At 45.8% G+C, this 18,627-nt stretch overlaps 1 protein-coding gene across 1 annotated transcript in view; it reads left to right on the forward strand.

Annotated features, from left to right (window-relative positions):
• The window catches only part of LOC149325452 (uncharacterized), a 103,392-nt gene that overhangs the window by 59,063 nt on the left and 25,702 nt on the right, over positions 1-18,627 (forward strand). The window contains exon 6 of the mRNA XM_089563121.1: positions 874-1,050. Coding sequence (XP_089419247.1) covers positions 874-1,050 — 177 coding nt within the window. The remainder of the gene's footprint in view (positions 1-873; positions 1,051-18,627) is intronic.

Consider the following 18,627-nt stretch of genomic DNA (forward strand, 5'->3'; position numbering starts at 1 on the left):
AAGGGAAGGCAGTGAGTTGGTCATGTTATGAAATGTACAGAAAGGAGCACTTGTTGTTTGTGCAAACAAGGCGGCGAATGTGAGTCAGAGAAGTATACCGAATTAGTGTTTACAGCTGTTAGCGAAGGCGGTAAAAATTTTAAATCATTGGCGGTTTCAGGCGCGCGCTGTAGATAGGACAGGGTAAGTGAACAATGAGAGCCACTCCATACAGCAGTGAAATTGACGTGACTGCTGCTATTGGTCAGTATGATGACAACAATGGTAATGTCGGTAATTAACAGCTGACACACTCGGGGAAATGCAAAGTTGCAATGATCATTACACAGGTAAAGGGGCGCTGACTCTTTATACCTCAGCAAATACCTAAACAGCTTCTTGACTGAAGGCAGGAAAACGTCACTGCAGTCGCAGGCTTCTTGCGCGGCTCATGCTGGGTGTGAGCTGTGCCGGCTGCGCGCTTGCACTGGACGCTAAATTCTCAGCTTCCAATCACTGGCCACACAGCGCATAATACACAGAGCATTCTGACCCGGAAGAAGATCGTCAGCCAGGCCGTATATGTAGTGGACCACACGAACGTTTAAACTGTGACTGGTGTCGTGCGGAAAACCTGGGGCTTGCGGCCCTCTAATTTCCTTGCCAAATAAAATTTTGCTACCACCATTCTGGACTGAACGTGATAGAACTTTCTTTGCCCGAAAGTCTGTTGAAACGTGAAGCTATTGCATAAAATCTGCTGAATGGTGTACAGACGTGTTTGGTTTTCGCTTTTTTCTCCTTGGTATTTACTGTTTCGCTGGTTCTTATTGCAGTTCTAAAACAATGTACAAGATGTTTCTGCTTATGCTGTCATCTCTTCTCTCTTGACAGATGAGAATGCTGAAGTTTATAACAAATATGACCAGTCCGACTGCAAAATATTTCCTTACGGTAGATCTGAATGTTCGGTACTTCACGAACGTTGCCACATCTCCTCTGCTTGAAGTGCACGTGCAATCTCCAGCGAAGAAAACGTGCAGGGATTACGACAGATTTATATATCCCACTGTAAGTTGAAAAAAAAATCTTGATTGACACAAAATGTTTTATAATTCGTTATTCATCACCGGTTTAGAACTTCTAGTTGGCAGAACCGCTGCCCGAATAGCTGTAGCCTCTGGTTACTAAGGCTAGAATTTGCTCTGCGCCTTCCTCGATCGAGCAGAAGGACGTACACAATGTGAAAACAAACAGAATAATAAGAATACAATGAATTATAAACATTATTTATTGAATATGTGACGGAGCAACGATGTGTATCGGTCTTATTGCGTTGAATGGCTTAATTTCTGGATACGCTTAGTCGTTTAGGTGTATCGCTAGAAAGATCTATAACAGGTAAGTAACACATGATTATAAACTAACATTCTTACAAAGGGCCTTGAGAAAAAATGATTTCATCATAGTCAGGACACAGAGCAATAACGTTGATAGGGTACTTTTAATGACAAAGGCGAAAAAAATTCAGGGGGGCACTTTGGTGACCTAAAGTGCGGTGAGGCGAAAGCCTTAAGCGCAGTGTTGCTGCTTGTGTCAGCGATGCGTTGTTAAGATGTTAGGCTTCGCCTCTAAAAGTGAAACACGTCAGCGTCTTGCAACGCTGCCAGGGAGTCCATAGAACGCCATCGCCCGTTCGGTTCCACGCCTTGCTCGTCGGTAAATTGGTTTTTGAGGAAACGAAATGTATCTGTCTCTCATATCTCTGTGGAAACCTAAACCTCGCCGTAACGGAAAGGGAGGAAGATGGAAGTGAACGCAAAGACCGTATTCAGTAGACGCGCCTTTGTTCATTCCAAACCGTCGAGCTGGCATGGCGGAGTGGTAGCATGCTCATCTCGTACTCCGGAGACCGGGGTTCGATTCCCAAACCCGACCAATTTCCTACTCGGTTTTATTTATATATCTGGTCTGACTAGAAACGTTAACTAGGATAAGCGGACAATAAAGCAATTAAGTAAACTCAGTCCCACTTACTTAGAGCACGACTATACGATCCCTTTAATTGCTTCCATGGTTGCTGGCCAAAGTACAATTGGCCCCGTTAGAAATTCGCGCCCTCAAACGTCACGACCGTTTATTTATTTATTTATTTATTTATTTATTTATTATTCCTCAAAGGTCCCTTTCGGGACATTACATGAGGGGTGGGGATAACACGGCAAAACAAAAATATTATACATTAATAAGAAATGGACAAATATTACATTGATGAATGGGCTTCCTCGATGGTGGTCTTGAAAAGTCGGTGAATCATGATGGTGGCCACTTCAGCAGGGAGGTTATTCCAGTCACGGGCCGTCTTTAAGAAAAATGATTGCTGGAATGTGGTGGTATGGGCACGTTCAGGGTAAACAGCATTCGGGTGGTTATGGCGGGAAATGCGATGGACACGTGGAATTAATTGGTTGGCTTCTGTAAAGTTGTGGAAGAATTTATGAAATAAGCAGAGACGTGCTGTGTTCCGACGGGTGACTAGTGTAGGCAATTGCAATCGTGATTTCAGACCTGAGATGCTGGTATGATAGGAGTAGTCAGATGAGATGAACCTCGCGGCACGATTCTGAACAGACTCAATGGTGTTAATTAGGTTAGTCTGATGGGGATTCCAGACAGAGTTAGCATATTCAAGTTTAGGTCTGACGAAAGTCTTGTAAGCGAGCGATTTGAGAGAACTTGGTGCTAGAGCAAAGTTGCGCCGAAGATACCCAAGGACACTGTTTGCGGAGTTAGTTATGTTGGTTGTATGGAGAGTCCAAGTTAGATCACGAGAGATATGGACGCCTAAGTATTTGTAATGACTGACGGAAGAAATTGGGCAGTTATTAATAGTGTACACTGGCGCGATGAAGTTGGGGCGACGGTGAAAAGAAATCAGCGAGGTCTTTGAAATATTAAGAGACATGAGCCACGTGTTACACCAATGTTGCACTTTTGAAAGGTCTTCTTGAAGAGTGACGATATCTGAAGAATTTGTTATGGGGCGATATATGACACAATCATCAGCAAACAGTCGGACGTTGGAAGAAAGACTAAGTGGAAGATCATTAATATATATTAGGAAAAGAAGGGGACCTAGTACACTTCCCTGTGGGACGCCAGACTTCACAGGTGAAAGAGATGATGAGTGACTATTAGCATATACGAACTGATGACGGTCAGTTAAAAAGGCACGAATCCAATTAACGATGAAGGGGTGCAGATTCAGACGGGAGAGTTTGTGTATTAAGCGACCATGAGAAACTTTATCGAACGCCTTTTCTAAATCAAGGAACTCAGCGTCACAATGAATATTACGGTCTAAGTACGAGTGTAAATTGTGTAGGAAAAGGGCAAGCTGTGTCTCACATGAGCGACCTTTAAGGAATCCATGTTGATTAGGATGGAAGAAATTTACAGAAGTTAAAAAGGCAGCAACATGCGAGTACAAAATATGCTCCATGATTTTGCAGCAAACGCAGGTGAGTGAAATCGGGCGATAATTTAACGGGGATAAACGGTTACCTTTTTTGAACACTGGAATGATTTTGCCGATACGCCAGTCACGTGGTAAAGATCCTGATGATAGCGATTGCTGAAAAATGAGCGACAAGATCACACTGCTAATATCTTTAGTATTCTTCAGAACTTTTGAATTTATGGCGTCGATACCTGAGGACGAAGTATTGGTTAGGGAGTCAATAATTTTTGCAATGCCTTGAGGTTCAAATGATATGCTTTCCATGACTGGATGATCCAAAAATGGGATATCGGGAAGGTTATCGGCAGGTTCATTGGTGAACACAGAAGAAAACGCAGAGTTAAGGACACTCGCCACATCAGAATCATTAATCGGAAATCCGGAATTATCACAGAGCGTAATGACAGAAGGTTCATGAGGCATAATGGTTTTCCAAAATCTCTTGGGGTTATTTTGTAGCATTGATGGTAAAGTGTTGGAGAAGAAGGTACGTTTTGCTTGCGCTGTTTGAGTGTTGTAGTGTTTTTCGGCGCTGTAATACTTCGTCCATGCTAGGGGAGAGTTAGTGAGCTTAGCCTTTCGAAATAAGCGTTTTTTCTTGTTATTTAGTCGTTTTAGCGATACGTTAAACCATGGGGAACCAGCCCGCTCGGTTATTTCTATGGTTGGTATATATAGCTTTAAGAGACGCTGAAATTCCGATTTGAAAAGTATCCAGTTTGATTCGACGGAGCGAGAAGGAAACCCAGGTGTAAACTTATCTAAGAAGGCTGTTAAGTCGCGATTTATGCTTACGTAATTGCCTTTATCATAAAGTGTAATTGTCTTTTTAATTCTTTTGTGATTATTCATGCTGCAAGAGAAGGTAGTGTGAACTGCCAAATGATCACTCAGGCCATGCATACAAGTTATGGAGGAAAAATTCTCTGGATGAGTCGTTAGAACAAGGTCCAAAATGTTGGCGGAGTGATCTGTTACACGCGTAGGAGTGGTAACTAACTGTGTTAAACCGAACGTAAGGCACGTGTTTAGGAATTCGCTTGGTAGTGTACATTTGGTTAGCATGGACGCTGTATCAGACCAGTTTATTGACGGAAAGTTGAAATCGCCAAAGAGCATGATAGGAGTGTTTTGGTGTGTGGTGGTGATGGTGCTCAGCGCGTCATGGAAGAGAGGTACAAAGGAATTATCATAACTGGGCGGGCGGTAGCAGACACCAAAGATGACGTTTGGAAAAATTTCAGTGCAAATGAGCCAAATCATTTCAAGCGGGGATGAGATAGCTAAGCGGGAACAACGCAGTTCCGATTTCGTGGCTATAAGGACACCACCACCGCGCATGCTGTCATCTCTGTCTTTGCGAAAAACGTCAAAACCTGATAGTGAAGGCAGAATCTCAGAGTCACGAATGTTTGAACTAAGCCACGTTTCTGTTAGTAAAACGATATTGGAAGAAGACGAAGAAATTAGGCTGCATAAGCGATCTCGTTTAGGGATGACACTTCGAATATTGGCTAACAAAATTGATAAAGGATATGGGTCATGATGGCTGGTTTTGCGCTTTGTTGTGACTGGTTGCTATTTTGTTAGTTCAATAACTTTGTCGGAATCATGGTCAAACACGTAAATCTTGTTTCCCACGAGCAGCCCGTCGTATCGCAGTTTAAATTTTGTGCTGAGATTTAGACTAAGGCCGAATTCGACGAGGCGTTTACGAGCAAGTCGTGTTCGGGGCGAGAAATCCTCAGCAATACTGAAGCCACTGTTTTTCAGCTTGCCACTTGCAGAGATTATGCGCTGCTTATCCTTGAAATGAGCAAACTTAACAATTATTGGCCTAGTCTTGCCGTTTTGAAAAGCCTATTGAAAAGCGTGACATTTCTGCCGACAACTCCTGCTTACAACGATGACGTATTAAAGGCTTCGGCCTTAATATTGGTAATTGTCGGCTTTTTCCTGCTTTGGATAGGGGTCGTAGTTGAGCTTTCAATCGTGGGATTCATACTGGTTATTCATACCTTCCGAATGTCACACAGTCCTTTCAATTGCAGAAATACGCGTCTAGTGACTTTTAACAAACCTGCTTCTCACTTGCCCCGTATGTACGAATTTTCGATGCGGATCCCACTGGATGTCGCGTGGCCGGGGTGTAGAAAGCTTATATTGGGCATTCACTTACTCGGACATGTGTAACCATTGTTAGTTGACGACATCAGAAAGCAGAAAGTTTGACAGCGGTCCCCGTAGCTCAGCGGTAGAGCACCGGACGCGTAATTTGGAGGTCGTGGGTTCGGATCCCACCGGCGGCATGAGGTTGTTTTTCTTCTCCTTTTCTAGTCAATTAGCTTTAAGCGGTAACATATTCAGTAATATAAATTCATCAACACCAAAAAATAAATAAATTAATTAAAAATCTTCTGTGCCCCTTGGTTTCTGTGGCTGTTGGCTTCTCTCATATTTATAACGAGCCCCTCATTCCCCTTTCCTTGTCTGCTTAATTGCTTAACGAGGGCCTCGGTTCTCGCAGCCTTGATGGCTTAGGAAGCATAAGAGGGTTCTCACACAGCTTCCACCCTTGCCGTTCGATGACGCTCTACATCACATCAGCGGTAACTCAGGACGTGCTACGTCCGCCGCTTAAGAACGTGGGTGGCGCTGGTGAACACTCCCAAGGTTAGGTAATTTGTAAACATAAATACCCCAGAAAGCAGGAAGTTTGACAGCCGTCGCCGTAGCTCAGCGGTAGAGCACCGGACGCGTAATTCAGAGGTATGGGTTCGGATCTCACCGGCTGCATGTGGTTGTTTTTTCTTCTGCTTTTCTAATCAATTAGCTTTAAGCGGTAACATAGTCAGCAATATAAATTGATCAACACCACAACATAAATAAACCAATTAAAAATCCCCTGTGCCCCTTGGTTTCTGTGGCTGTTGGCTTCTCATATTTATAACGAGCCCCTGATTACCCTTTCCTTGTCTGCTATATATATATATATATATATATATATGTATATATATGAGAGAAGCCAACAACCAGAGAAACCAAGGGGCACAGGGGATTTCTTTGTGGTTGTGGCATGTGGTTCTTTTTTCTTCTGCTTTTACAATCAATTATCTTTAAGCAAAAACGTATTCAATAATATTTTAAATTGATCAAAACAGCAAAATAAATAAATTTAAAAATCCCATATATATATATATATATATATATATATATATATATATATATATATATATATATATATATATATATATATATATATATATATATATATATATATTACGATGAAAAAACTTGCTCGACTGCTGATAAGATAAGGAAAGAGTTGAAGTACACTTCTTAGAGAAACATTTATTTACCGACGGTTTCGGACGGTGGACCGTCCTTCATCAGGGTAAGGTTGTTTGTGAACAAAAACGATCCACTTGCTCACGGCACCGCACACAGATGGAGAGGGAAAGACGCTCTCCTTTGAGGAAACAAAACAAAACACGAAAAGCAAGACAGTGGCGGACAAGGGTGTTCCTGCCGATTAAGGGGAAAATGAGGGCTGCAAAGCGAGCAGACAAAAAAGAAAAGAACGAATTCAAGAAAGGGGAAAAGATGGGGTGGGGGAAAGGGATGGAGGCAAAAGGTTGTAGCGGAAGTGGAGAGGGGTGAGCTGTCTGCGAGGAAAACCGTTGAGAAGAAATATTGTGGGTGGAGGCTTCCTTCGGCGGGAGCGGGACGTTCGAACACGCGGGAAGAAAACATTATCGCGCCCGTTGCATCACAGTGCCAACCGCCCGACAGGAATGTGGTTACTGAGTGTTTGAATGTGAGTTACGGCGGCGGCGCGATCACATAGACGGAGAGTTAACCGGCCAGACGCCGGACGGAAACCTGATCCCGTGGCTGGGCCCCACGGAGACCCAGCGCCAGCCCCCGGCCACCACTCGTCAGCCGCGCGCCCCCTCGCAAATTCACTGCGTCGCCGACGAGGTGCCCTTTCCAAGGAGCGAAGTGGGGCGCAGAGCAACGAAAAAAACGAGAGAAAGAGGGGGCGTACGCAAAGCAGGAAAAAAAAGAAGAAAAAAAGAAGAAAACAAAAGAAGACAAAAGAAAAAAAAGGAAAGAAAAGGACGCATGAGAACTTGCAAAAAAGTGAAAAAGGGGGGGGGGGGAAGGGTGGCTTGCTAAGTACCTCCCTCATCTACTTCACCTTTTTGAAAAACACGAGGTAGCCCAAATTCACTTACGGGCCCTTGTTAGCGCCCTGCGCGCTCGTAAGGCAGGCAAGTAGAAAATTGGGCTATCTAGCTGGACGACCGACGAACGGGATTCACAGTGATCCACAACCATATTAGTGTATAGCAACACTCCTAATCCTCGTTCGCAAACCAATGTAATGTATTGAGTATCATTCTTTTCGTTCTATTTGAAATGGCATTTAAAAAAGGGCGGGGGAGGGGGGGTGGAAGGCCCCCTTATGGTTTACTGCAGAAGTCGTTTCAGCAGCAATGTTTGGACATAAGGAAGAAAAGGAAGGTTGGGGTAGGAGACAGGAGGCATGTAGACGCAAACACTCAAAATGGTATGACCTCAGGCGATTCAGTCGAGGAGGCGGTGAATCTCACTGGGCCTCTGATTTCTGAAGTGCGGAGAGAGCTCCGGGGTTCTCATTTATACCGGCCTGCACCGTATTAAATTTGAAAATAAAGTATGACTCCCGTTGTTCCCGCTCACGGGTATTTTTGAAACCGCTCTGTAGCAGAGTGACTTTAATTTTGTCGAAATCATGATTTTCTTGACGGACGTGTTTCGACAGGGGGAGGAGAGGAAGTGATTTGGCATGCGCACGGTGATTATTGAATCGAATTCGGAAGGGATTCTCGGTCTGGCTAATGTATTGCATTTGACAGTTGCCGCACTCGAGCATGTACAGTACGTTACTACTGTCACAATTCAAGTTCTCTCGAATGGAGTGTTTGAAATTAGAGTGTGTGCTCTGAGCCAACGTCGTTTTCTGCATGTGCTTGCAAACTTGACACCGGTTCTTCCCGCAAGGCACGCAACCTACAGGCTCTTGTTTACTTATAGTAGAGTGAACTACATAATTTTGCAAATTTTTTGGTCGTCGGTAGGTGACCCGTGGAGCCGTTGGGAAAATCTTTGAGAGTCGGTCGCTTTGTTCGATGATGTTAAAATGTTTTCTTAGAATTTTGTTTACATTCGGAAGGTTGTTCGCAAAGGTTAAGACTAGATTAGAGCGGTGTTCATTGGGAGCTGCTGACGCGGGGTCCCCAAACAGTTCGTTACGATTTCTCTCTTCCGCTTTCCTAATTGCATCGTCGACAATAGAGAGCGGATAGCGCTGATGATTCAAAACCTCCCGCATACGATTAGAATTATCCTTAAAATGTTCTGAGCGTGAGCACACACGTTTGAATCTGATGGCCTGAGAGTATGGAATAGAGGTTTTGCAGTGGCGTGGGTGGCAGCTCTTGTAATGGAGGTACTGTTGTCTATCAGTGGGCTTCCTGTAGACACTGGTGATTAAGATGCCCTGTTCTGTTCGAATCAAGACGTCCAAAAAGTTAATTTGATTGGTCGAATAGGTGTGCGTAAAAGAGAGGTTTGGATGTATGTTGTTAAATGATGAGATAAACTGGAAGAGTTGGTCCTCAGTGCCGGTCCATACCATGAATATATCGTCTAGGAAGCGTCTGTAGAAAGCCGGTTTTGTTGGATATGGCCGAAGAAAGTCCGATTCAATGCTGTTCATGAATATGTTGGCATAGTTTGGCGCCATCTTTGTGCCCATAGCGGTGCCACTCGTTTGCAGGTAGAAAGAGGTGTTGAATTCGAAGGAGTTGAGTTTGAGAACCAGATTAGTCAGTTCTGCGAGGGTACCTTTGCTGGGAGAATCCAGGCTTTTGTATTTCTCATACGGTGTGATCAGAGCGCGGATGCCGTCATCATGCGGTATATTAGTGTACAGGGATACCACGTCCAGGGTTACCAGAAAAGCTCCTTCTGGAGCAGTAAATTGACTTAATTCTTTTAGAAAATGAGTAGTGTCACGAATGTGAGATGTGTGTTTAGGAGGGATATGCCTGATCAGAGAATCAATGTAGCTGGAGATCGGTTCCGTGAGTGTGCCAATGCCGGAAACGATCGGTCGACCCGGATGATTTTCTTTATGTATTTTTGGGAGCATGTAAAAGCGCCCTGGAGACGCATTTAATGGTGTCAGCGCCTTACTTACTCGTGGCGGTAATTCACCTTCATCGGTGAGTTTTTTCAAGGTTTTTTCTATAATTTTGCTGTGCTCTGTGGTGGGGTCTGATGAAAGCAAGCGATAGAAATTGGAGTTATTTAGTTGGCGGTATCCCTCCTGGATATACTTTTCTTTATCTAAACTTACTATGCCACCTCCTTTGTCAGCGGGTTTAATAACAATGTCCGTTCGCTTGCCGAGTGATTCCAAGGCGTCACGCTCTTCCCTGGAAAGATTCGGTGGTCCCGGTTTGTGTGCCTCGAAGGCCTGAATGATGTCTCGTAGAATCGCTTTTAGATACATGTCCAGATGTTTATCCCTACCCGATCTCGGTGTCCACTGTTCCTGAGAGGGAGGGAATGAGTTACAATTTTGGTTCGGCTTATCAGAAAAGTACTCCTGGAGTCTCAGATTTCGAGAAAAATTGTCGAGATCCTTTAGTAATTTGTATTCGTCATATCGGCCAGTATTTGGACAGAATTTCAGTCCACGTGACAATACCGATTTTTCCTCTTTGCTAAGGGGTGCGTTTGAGAGATTAATAATGTTCTCCTCTACATCCGAACCCTCCAATGTTTGATTAAATGGGGTTGCATGATCGCTTGCAGGCATGCGGGTGTATATAGGTTCTAATTTGTCCTCTCTTTGTTGCGATGCCACGGCGCTCTCTCTTCCTTCCTCAAGCTGGATGTTATCTCGCGAGTATTTTTTGCATTTGTTATTCCAGATTTGCTTAGTCTTGCTCGACTGAAAGAACTCAAGCTCTTGAGTCTCCATATCCGAAAGGGCCACGTCGTGACGAGCTCGCCTCTGACAACCCGCTGACAAAGGAGGCGGCATAATAATTTTAGATAAAGAAAAGTATATCCAGGAGGGATACGGCCAACTCAATAACTCCAATTTCTATCGCTTGCTTTCATCAGACCCCACCACTGAGCACAGCAAAATTATAGAAGAAACCTTGAAAAAACTCACCGATGAAGGTGAATTACCGCCACGAGTAAGTAAGGCGCTGACACCATCAAATGCGTCTCCAGGGCACTTTTACATGCTCCCAAAAATACATAAAGAAAATCATCCGGGTCGACCGATCGTTTCCGGCATTGGCACACTCACGGAACCGATCTCCAGCTACATTGATTCTCTGATCAGGCATATCCCTCCTAAACACACATCTTACATTCGTGACACTACTCATTTTCTATAAGAATTAAGTCAATTTACTGCTCCAGAAGGAGCTTTTCTGGTAACCCTGGACGTGGTATCCCTGTACACTAATATACCGCATGATGACGGCATCCGCGCTCTGATCACATCGTATGAGAAATACAAAAGCCTGGATTCTCCCAGCAAAGGTACCCTCGCAGAACTGACTAATCTGGTTCTCAAACTCAACTCCTTCGAATTCAACACCTCTTTCTACCTGCAAACGAGTGGCACCGCTATGGGCACAAAGATGGCGCCAAACTATGCCAACATATTCATGAACAGCATTGAATCGGACTTTCTTCGGTCATATCCACCAAAACCGGCTTTCTACAGACGCTTCCTAGACGATATATTCATGGTATGGACCGGCACTGAGGACCAACTCATCCAGTTTATCTCATCATTTAACAACATACATCCAAACCACTCTTTTACGCACACCTATTCGACCAATCAAATTAACTTTTTGGACGTCTTGATTCGAATAGAACAGGGCATCTTAATCACCAGTGTCTACAGGAAGCCCACTGATAGACAACAGTACCTCCATTACAAGAGCTGCTACCCACGCCACTGCAAAACCTCTATTCCATACTCTCAGGCCATCAGATTCAAACGTGTGTGCTCACGCTCAGAACATTTTAAGGATAATTCTAATCGTATGCGGGAGGTTTTGAATCATCAGCGCTATCCGCTCTCTATTGTCGACGATGCAATTAGGAAAGCGGAAGAGAGAAATCGTAACGAACTGTTTGGGGATCCCGCGTCAGCAGCTCCCAATGACACCGCTCTAATCTAGTCTTAACCTTTGCGAACAACCTTCCGAATGTAAACGAAATTCTAAGAAAACATCTTAACATCATCGAACAAAGCGACCGACTCAAAGATTTTCCCAACGGCTCCACGGGTCACCTACCGACGACCAAAAAATTTGCAAAATTATGTGGTTCACTCTACTATAAGTAAACAAGAGCCTGTAGGTTGCGGGCCTTGCGGGAAGAATCGGTGTCAAGTTTGCAAGCACATGCAGAAAACGACGTTGGCTCAGAGCACACACTCTAATTTCAAACACTCCATTCGAGAGAACTTGAATTGTGACAGTAGTAACGTACTGTACATGCTCGAGTGCGGCAACTGTCAAATGCAATACATTGGCCAGACCGAGAATCCCTTCCGAATTCGATTCAATAATCACCGTGCGCATGCCAAATCACTTCCTCTCCTCCCCCTGTCGAAACACGTCCGTCAAGAAAATCATGATTTCGACAAAATTAAAGTCACTCTGCTACAGAGCGGTTTCAAAAATACCCGTGAGCGGGAACAACGGAAGTCATACTTTATTTTCAAATTTAATACGGTGCAGGCCGGTATAAATGAGAACCCCGGAGCTCTCTCCGCACTTCAGAAATCAGAGGCCCAGTGAGATTCACCGCCTCCTCGACTGAATCGCCTGAGGTCATACCATTTTGAGTGTTTGCGTCTACATGCCGCCTGTCTCCTACCCCAACCTTCCTTTTCTCCCTTATGTCCAAACATTGCTGCTGAAACGACTTCTGCAGTAAACCATAAGGGGGCCTTCCACACCCCCCCCCCCCCCGCCCTTTTTTAAATGCCATTTCAAATAGAACGAAAAGAATGATACTCAATACATTACATTGGTTTGCGAACGAGGATTAGGAGTGTTGCTATACACTAACATGGTTGTGGATCACTGTGAATCCCGTTCGTCAGTCGTCCAGCTAGATAGCCCAATTTTCTACTTGCCTGCCTTACGAGGGCGCAGGGCGCTAACAAGGGCCCGTAAGTGAATTTGGGCTACCTCGTGTTTTTCAAAAAGGTGAGGTAGATGAGGGAGGTACTTAGAAAGCCACCCTTCCCCCCCCCCCCCCCCGTTTTTCACTTTTTTGCAAGTTCTCATGCCTCCTTTTCTTTCCTTTTTTTTCTTTTGTCTTCTTTCGTTTTCTTCTTTTTTCTTCTTTTTTTTCCTGCTTTGCGTACGCCCCCTCTTTCGTTTTTTTCGTTGCTCTGCGCCCCACTTCGCTCCTTGGAAAGGGCACCTCGTCGGCGACGCAGTGTCTTTGCGAGGGGGCGCGCGGCTGACGAGTGGTGGCCGGGGGCTGGCGCTGGGTCTCCGCGGGGCCCAGCCACGGGATCAGGTTTCCGTCCGGCATCTGGCCGGTTAACTCTCCGTCTATGTGATCGCGCCGCCGCCGTAACTCACATTCAAACACTCAGTAACCACACTCCTGTCGGGCGGTTGGCACTGTGATGCAACGGGCGCGATAATGTTTTCTTCCCGCGTGTTCGAACGTCCCGCTCCCGCCGAAGGAAACCTCCACCCACAATATTTCTTCTCAACGGTTTTCCTCGCAGACAGCTCACCCCTCTCCACTTCCGCTACAACCTTTTGCCTCCATCTCTTCCCCCCACCCCATCTTTTCCCCTTTCTTGAATTCGTTCTTTTCTTTTTTGTCTGCTCGCTTTGCAGCCCTCATTTTCCCCTTAATCGGCAGGAACACCCTTGTCCGCCACTGTCTTGCTTTTCGTGTTTTGTTTTGTTTCCTCAAAGGAGAGCGTCTTTCCCTCTCCATCTGTGTGCGGTGCCGTGAGCAAGTGGATCGTTTTTGTTCACAAACAACCTTACCCTGATGAAGGACGGTCCACCGTCCGAAACCGTCGGTAAATAAATGTTTCTCTAAGAAGTGTACTTCAACTCTTTCCTTATATATATATATATATATATATATATATATATATATATATATATATATATAATTAAGCAAACAAGAGAAGGGGAATGAGGGGCTCGTTATATATATGAGGGAAGCCAACAGCCACAGAAACCAAGGGACGCAGGGTATTTTTAATTTACTTATTTATTTTGTGCTGTTGTTCGATTTTGAGTATTACTGAATATGTTATCGTTTAAAGCTAATTGATTAGAAAAGCAGAAGAAAAAACAACGACATGCCGCCGGTGGGATCCGCACCCACGACCCCCGAATTACGCGTCCGGTGCTCTACCGCTGAACTACGGCGACGGCTGTCAAATCTTCTGCTTTCGAGGGTATTTATGTTTACAAATAACCTAACCGTGAGAGTGTTCATCTGCGCCACTTACGTTCTTAAGCGGCGGACGTAGCACGTCCTGTGTTACCTCTGATGTGACGTAGAACGTCATCGAACGGCGAGGGTGGAGGCTGTGTGAGAACGCTCTTATGCTTCCTATGGCGTCAAGGCCGCCAGAACCGAGGCCCTCGCTAAGCAATTAAGCAAACAAGGGAAGGGGATGAGGGGCTCGTTATAAATATGAGGGAAGCCAACAGCCGCAGAAACCAAGGAACGCAGGGGTTTTTTAATTTACTTATTTATTTTGAGCTGTTGTTCGATTTTGAATATTACTGAATATGTTATCGTTTAAAGCTAACACCACATGCCGCCGGTGGGATCCGAACCCACGACCTCCGAATTACGTTCAAGCCCTACCGAACTTACCGCTATCAAGGCATGTCCAACTCACCGGCCACTCATTTGATCAGATTTCTGCTACCATTCTGGAATCAGGCTTTAAAACTAATCATGACCGGGAAATTAGGGAGTCTTACCTTATCTATAAGTTCAGTACAGTGTCTTCCGGTTTAAATGAAAGCACAGGAAAACTGAGTTCCATACCCTCTTAATGCCCAAATATTTCTCTTTTAGGTCAGTGCATTCTGTTTCGTCATCAGTTTCTTTTCTAGATTTAGTAATAGGTATTCTTTGTACTGATTATGCTGTTCATTGCCTCCATGTGTTTCATTGATCATGTGTAACTTCTTCCTTCTTCAATCTCGCTGTTCAAGATGGTCACTTCTCATCTTAGGACTGATTATAAGCAAAGTACATTGCCATGTTTATTATATATAGCTAACACAGCAGATAGACTAATTTTCTCAGAGTAACTGTTGTGTATTGTGGTTCATTTATCGTCTTGTGATTGACATTGTGATTCATTTATCGTTCTGTAGACATGCGCCTGATGCTTTTTATCGAATTTTTTGGCTCTGTTATCCTGTGCGTTGTTCTTCCCTACATACATTGTGCCATCCCTCTCGATCCAGACATTCTGACGAAGGCCGTTCCACGGTCAAAACGTCTATAAATTGTTTCAAGCGTTTCGAACGTTGGTCTACGTTCTTACTACTACATACCGTGCCAAGATTTTCCCCCTTTTTTTTTGGCTGCGTTATTGCATACCAATGGATCACGGGAAGACAACGTTTAAACGCATCTTTTGGAAGTTCCCAAAGAACGAAGCCTCAACAACCATTCTAGGTGATTCACAGACGAAACATCTTTTCCACCACTTTGACCCACACGTCAGTGGAACCCCAGCCTTCGTTACGCAATGCGGGGCTGTCATCGACGATGTAAGTGCACTCTTGGGCTTTGTACCCCGGACGTCAACGACATTGATCCTTCATGTCGGCACAAACGACATCACTTCAAGTTCCGGAAAAGCATCTTTTGCAAAATACAGTTCCCTGCTGGATTACATTTCTAAAGAACACCCGGATATCACCAGAATATATGCAAGTCTCATCTTGCCAAGGACGCCAAACCGCCGTCGAAGGGACAACAATGGTGCGTTCGTGCACCGCTTTAACCAAGAGGCCAGCCACTTCAACCATATTCTGCAGCACTACTGCCGACATTCAAAGCAAGTCCGCTTTCTACAACATGGTTTCGATTGGCTACCAACAGCCCGTTTCCTCGCGGCTGATGGCCTGCATCCCAGTTTTGAGGGCGTCCAGGAATGATTGCGCACCTTCCAGTGAGCCCCAACTTTCCACTGAGATTACCAGTACTGATACCCAACTTCATCCTATCGCTCCACGATCCTGCGAAGATGAATGGCCTTCATTAACGTCCAGGACGTCCGCGACTTTCTCCCGTGCTCAACCGCCTTGTGAAAATAACGGTTCTTCTGCCACTACGAATGCTTCCGTGGCTGTTTGTGACAGAAATAGCGACACAGCGAGCCACCCCAGCACCCAACCGTCGTCAAGAAATGAGCAACCACCTCTGCCACCCGTTCAAGTCGGAACAGCTCCTACAGCAAAAGGCCACCGCTCTTCAGCGAACTTCACGCCCAACGCATCGTTGTCAAGGAATGCGCCTTCTCCTCAACATCTGGGTGAAAAGACAAGGCCTGCTTCAGCGTCGTCAGGGGCTGTGCCTTCGCCTCATCAACTGTGCGGGAAAACAAGACCTGCATCAGTCCCGGGTAGTTCATCTAGTGCCTCCAAGTCTCAACCACGCAGACAAAATGGTCGCCCTACGAAAAATGACAAATCTGTCGTAGCCTCTGAGCGTGACGAATACAAGCTCCGCAGCACCAACTCCAAAGCCTCCCGGTCCGAGCGACAGCGATGACTAGCCACGTCATTTTCCGGTAACAGTGCTCCTACACACTACTCTGTCGGATTTCTAAAGCTCAGAAAAATAGCCGATAAGTGCATTCGCCATGAGTTGCATTTTGCCGCCCTAAGGACCTACTTAGCCTCGTCCATAGCCCCGAAAGGCCTTCGCATAACCGGACAACCAGCTATATCTGAAATGTAAGAAAAGAATATATCACGATGGAATACGATGCTATCAACCGCTTCGCTTGAACTTACCCGTGTTGTTTTAGAACACTATGTATCTTCCGGGAATACAATACGTAATACCGCAAACCAACTGTGCTCTCGCTATAAACTAATCTCTTCTGAAACGTTCGCGTTGGAAGAGTACAAAACCAAAAAGCGAGACGAGCTTTGCGCCATTAAAACAAAAAAGCTGTTACGAGACAACGTAGGCTATTCTTCCAACGTAGTTAGCAATGACCGTGAATTCATGCATAATTCAACTGACAAAGAATGCCCGTCTTCTTTCACGGCGGCACTAGCGGTTAAAAAAGAACGCTGTCCTCCCGATTTTTCGAATATAATTAATATCTCAGATCATGAATTAAGCTTCGAAGAAAATAAAGTGCTGTCCCGGGGCCTCATCTTTTGTCCTGCCACAGGCGGTTTTGGCGTGTTTCAGTTGATGAGAGATCTGGATAATTTTGCTCTGAATCTTCGCCTTCGAGAATTTTTCATAATAACCCTAATTCAAATGCATCGCGCAATACATTGCCGTCTTACAAACACTGGGTTCCTCCAACACAGCGTGACAAGTGTCTAGAATTGTACATTAGTGCTGTACAAAAAGATGTGCTACAACTGTATAAGAAACAGATCCCTTTTAATCGGAACCTTTCAGTTCGCGAGACAACAGCGATGGCGACTATAAAAGGGATGGCTACTATAATCCATCGATTCCCGGCGGTCGTGAAGGGGAGCGGCCCATATAGGTCGATCCCCACACGATCGAAAGGGCGAGCCGGGCACGATAAGGGCTGTAACGGGGCAGTCGAGGGTCGAGGAGGCGACTTCCGCTGCTGACAGGCTGTGCAGGAGCGAACGTAGCGACGAACGAAATTGTACATGCACGCCAGTAGTTCCTCTGGCGTAGTCGCTCGTAGGTTTTTAGCGATCCAGCGTGAGCGCTTTGAGGGTCGCCATGGTAGTGCGCACAGATCTCAGATCGAAGATGTCGGGGAACCACGAGGAGACACTTTCGGCCGTCCGGACGATTGTTGCGGCGGTAGAGGAGATCGTCGCGGATGGCGAAATGGGAAGCTTGGCGACGAAGTGCCCGAGGGAAGGAGGACGTAGAGTGTGCACGAAGGGCATCGAGCAAGGAAGAAATCCATGGATCCTGGCGTTGTTGATTGGGCATGTCCATAGTAGTGAGCGCTGCGAGTAGGGAATCAGATACGAGGGAAGAGGGCGCAGGAGAGGGCAGTGGCGAGCGTGACAAGGCGTCGGCGTCGGAATCCTTGCGGCCCGACTGGTAGACTACGGTAATATCGAATTCTTGAAGACGGAGTGCCCAGCGGCCAAGGCGTCCTGGGCGATCTTTGAGGGAGGCCAACCAACACAAGGCGTGGTGATCAGTAACGACGGTGAACGGGCGGCCATATAAGTATGGGCGGAATTTCGTGAGAGCCCACACTACGGCCAGACACTCCTTTTCAGTCACGGTGTAGTTCGGCTCTGCTTTGGTGAGAGCACGGCTGGCGTACGCAACAACGTATTCAGAAAATTCGGGCTTGCGCTGTGCCAGGACAGCACCGAGATCGATTCCGCTTGCATCGGTGTGCATCTCAGTAGGAGCACTGGGGTCATAGTGCCGAAGAATAGGGGGTGAAGTAAGAAGACGACGGAGGCAGCAAAAGCTTCATCGCAGGCAGAGTCCCACGTAGACAGGTTGGCGGGACCATTGAGGAGTTTCGTAAGGGGCGCGACGATAGAGGCGAAATTAGGGACAAAGCGCCGAAAATAGGAGCAGAGGCCCACAAATCGGCGCACCTGTCTCGTAGAAGTCGGTTTAGGGAAGTCAGCCACAGCACGGAGTTTGTCAGGATCGGGTAGGACGCCATCTTTGGATACCAGGTGGCCGAGGATTGTCAGTTGCCGGGCGCCAAAGTGACATTTTTTGAGGTTAAGTTGAAGGCCAGCACGGGTGAGGCAGCTCAATATCTGGCGCAAGCGCTGGAGATGCGTCGGAAAATCGGGCGAAAACACAACAAC

The sequence above is a fragment of the Amblyomma mixtum genome, chromosome 10 (genome assembly GCF_055824585.1).
Source record: "Amblyomma mixtum isolate Tamu chromosome 10, ASM5582458v1, whole genome shotgun sequence".
NCBI classification, from domain to species: domain Eukaryota; kingdom Metazoa; phylum Arthropoda; class Arachnida; order Ixodida; family Ixodidae; genus Amblyomma; species Amblyomma mixtum.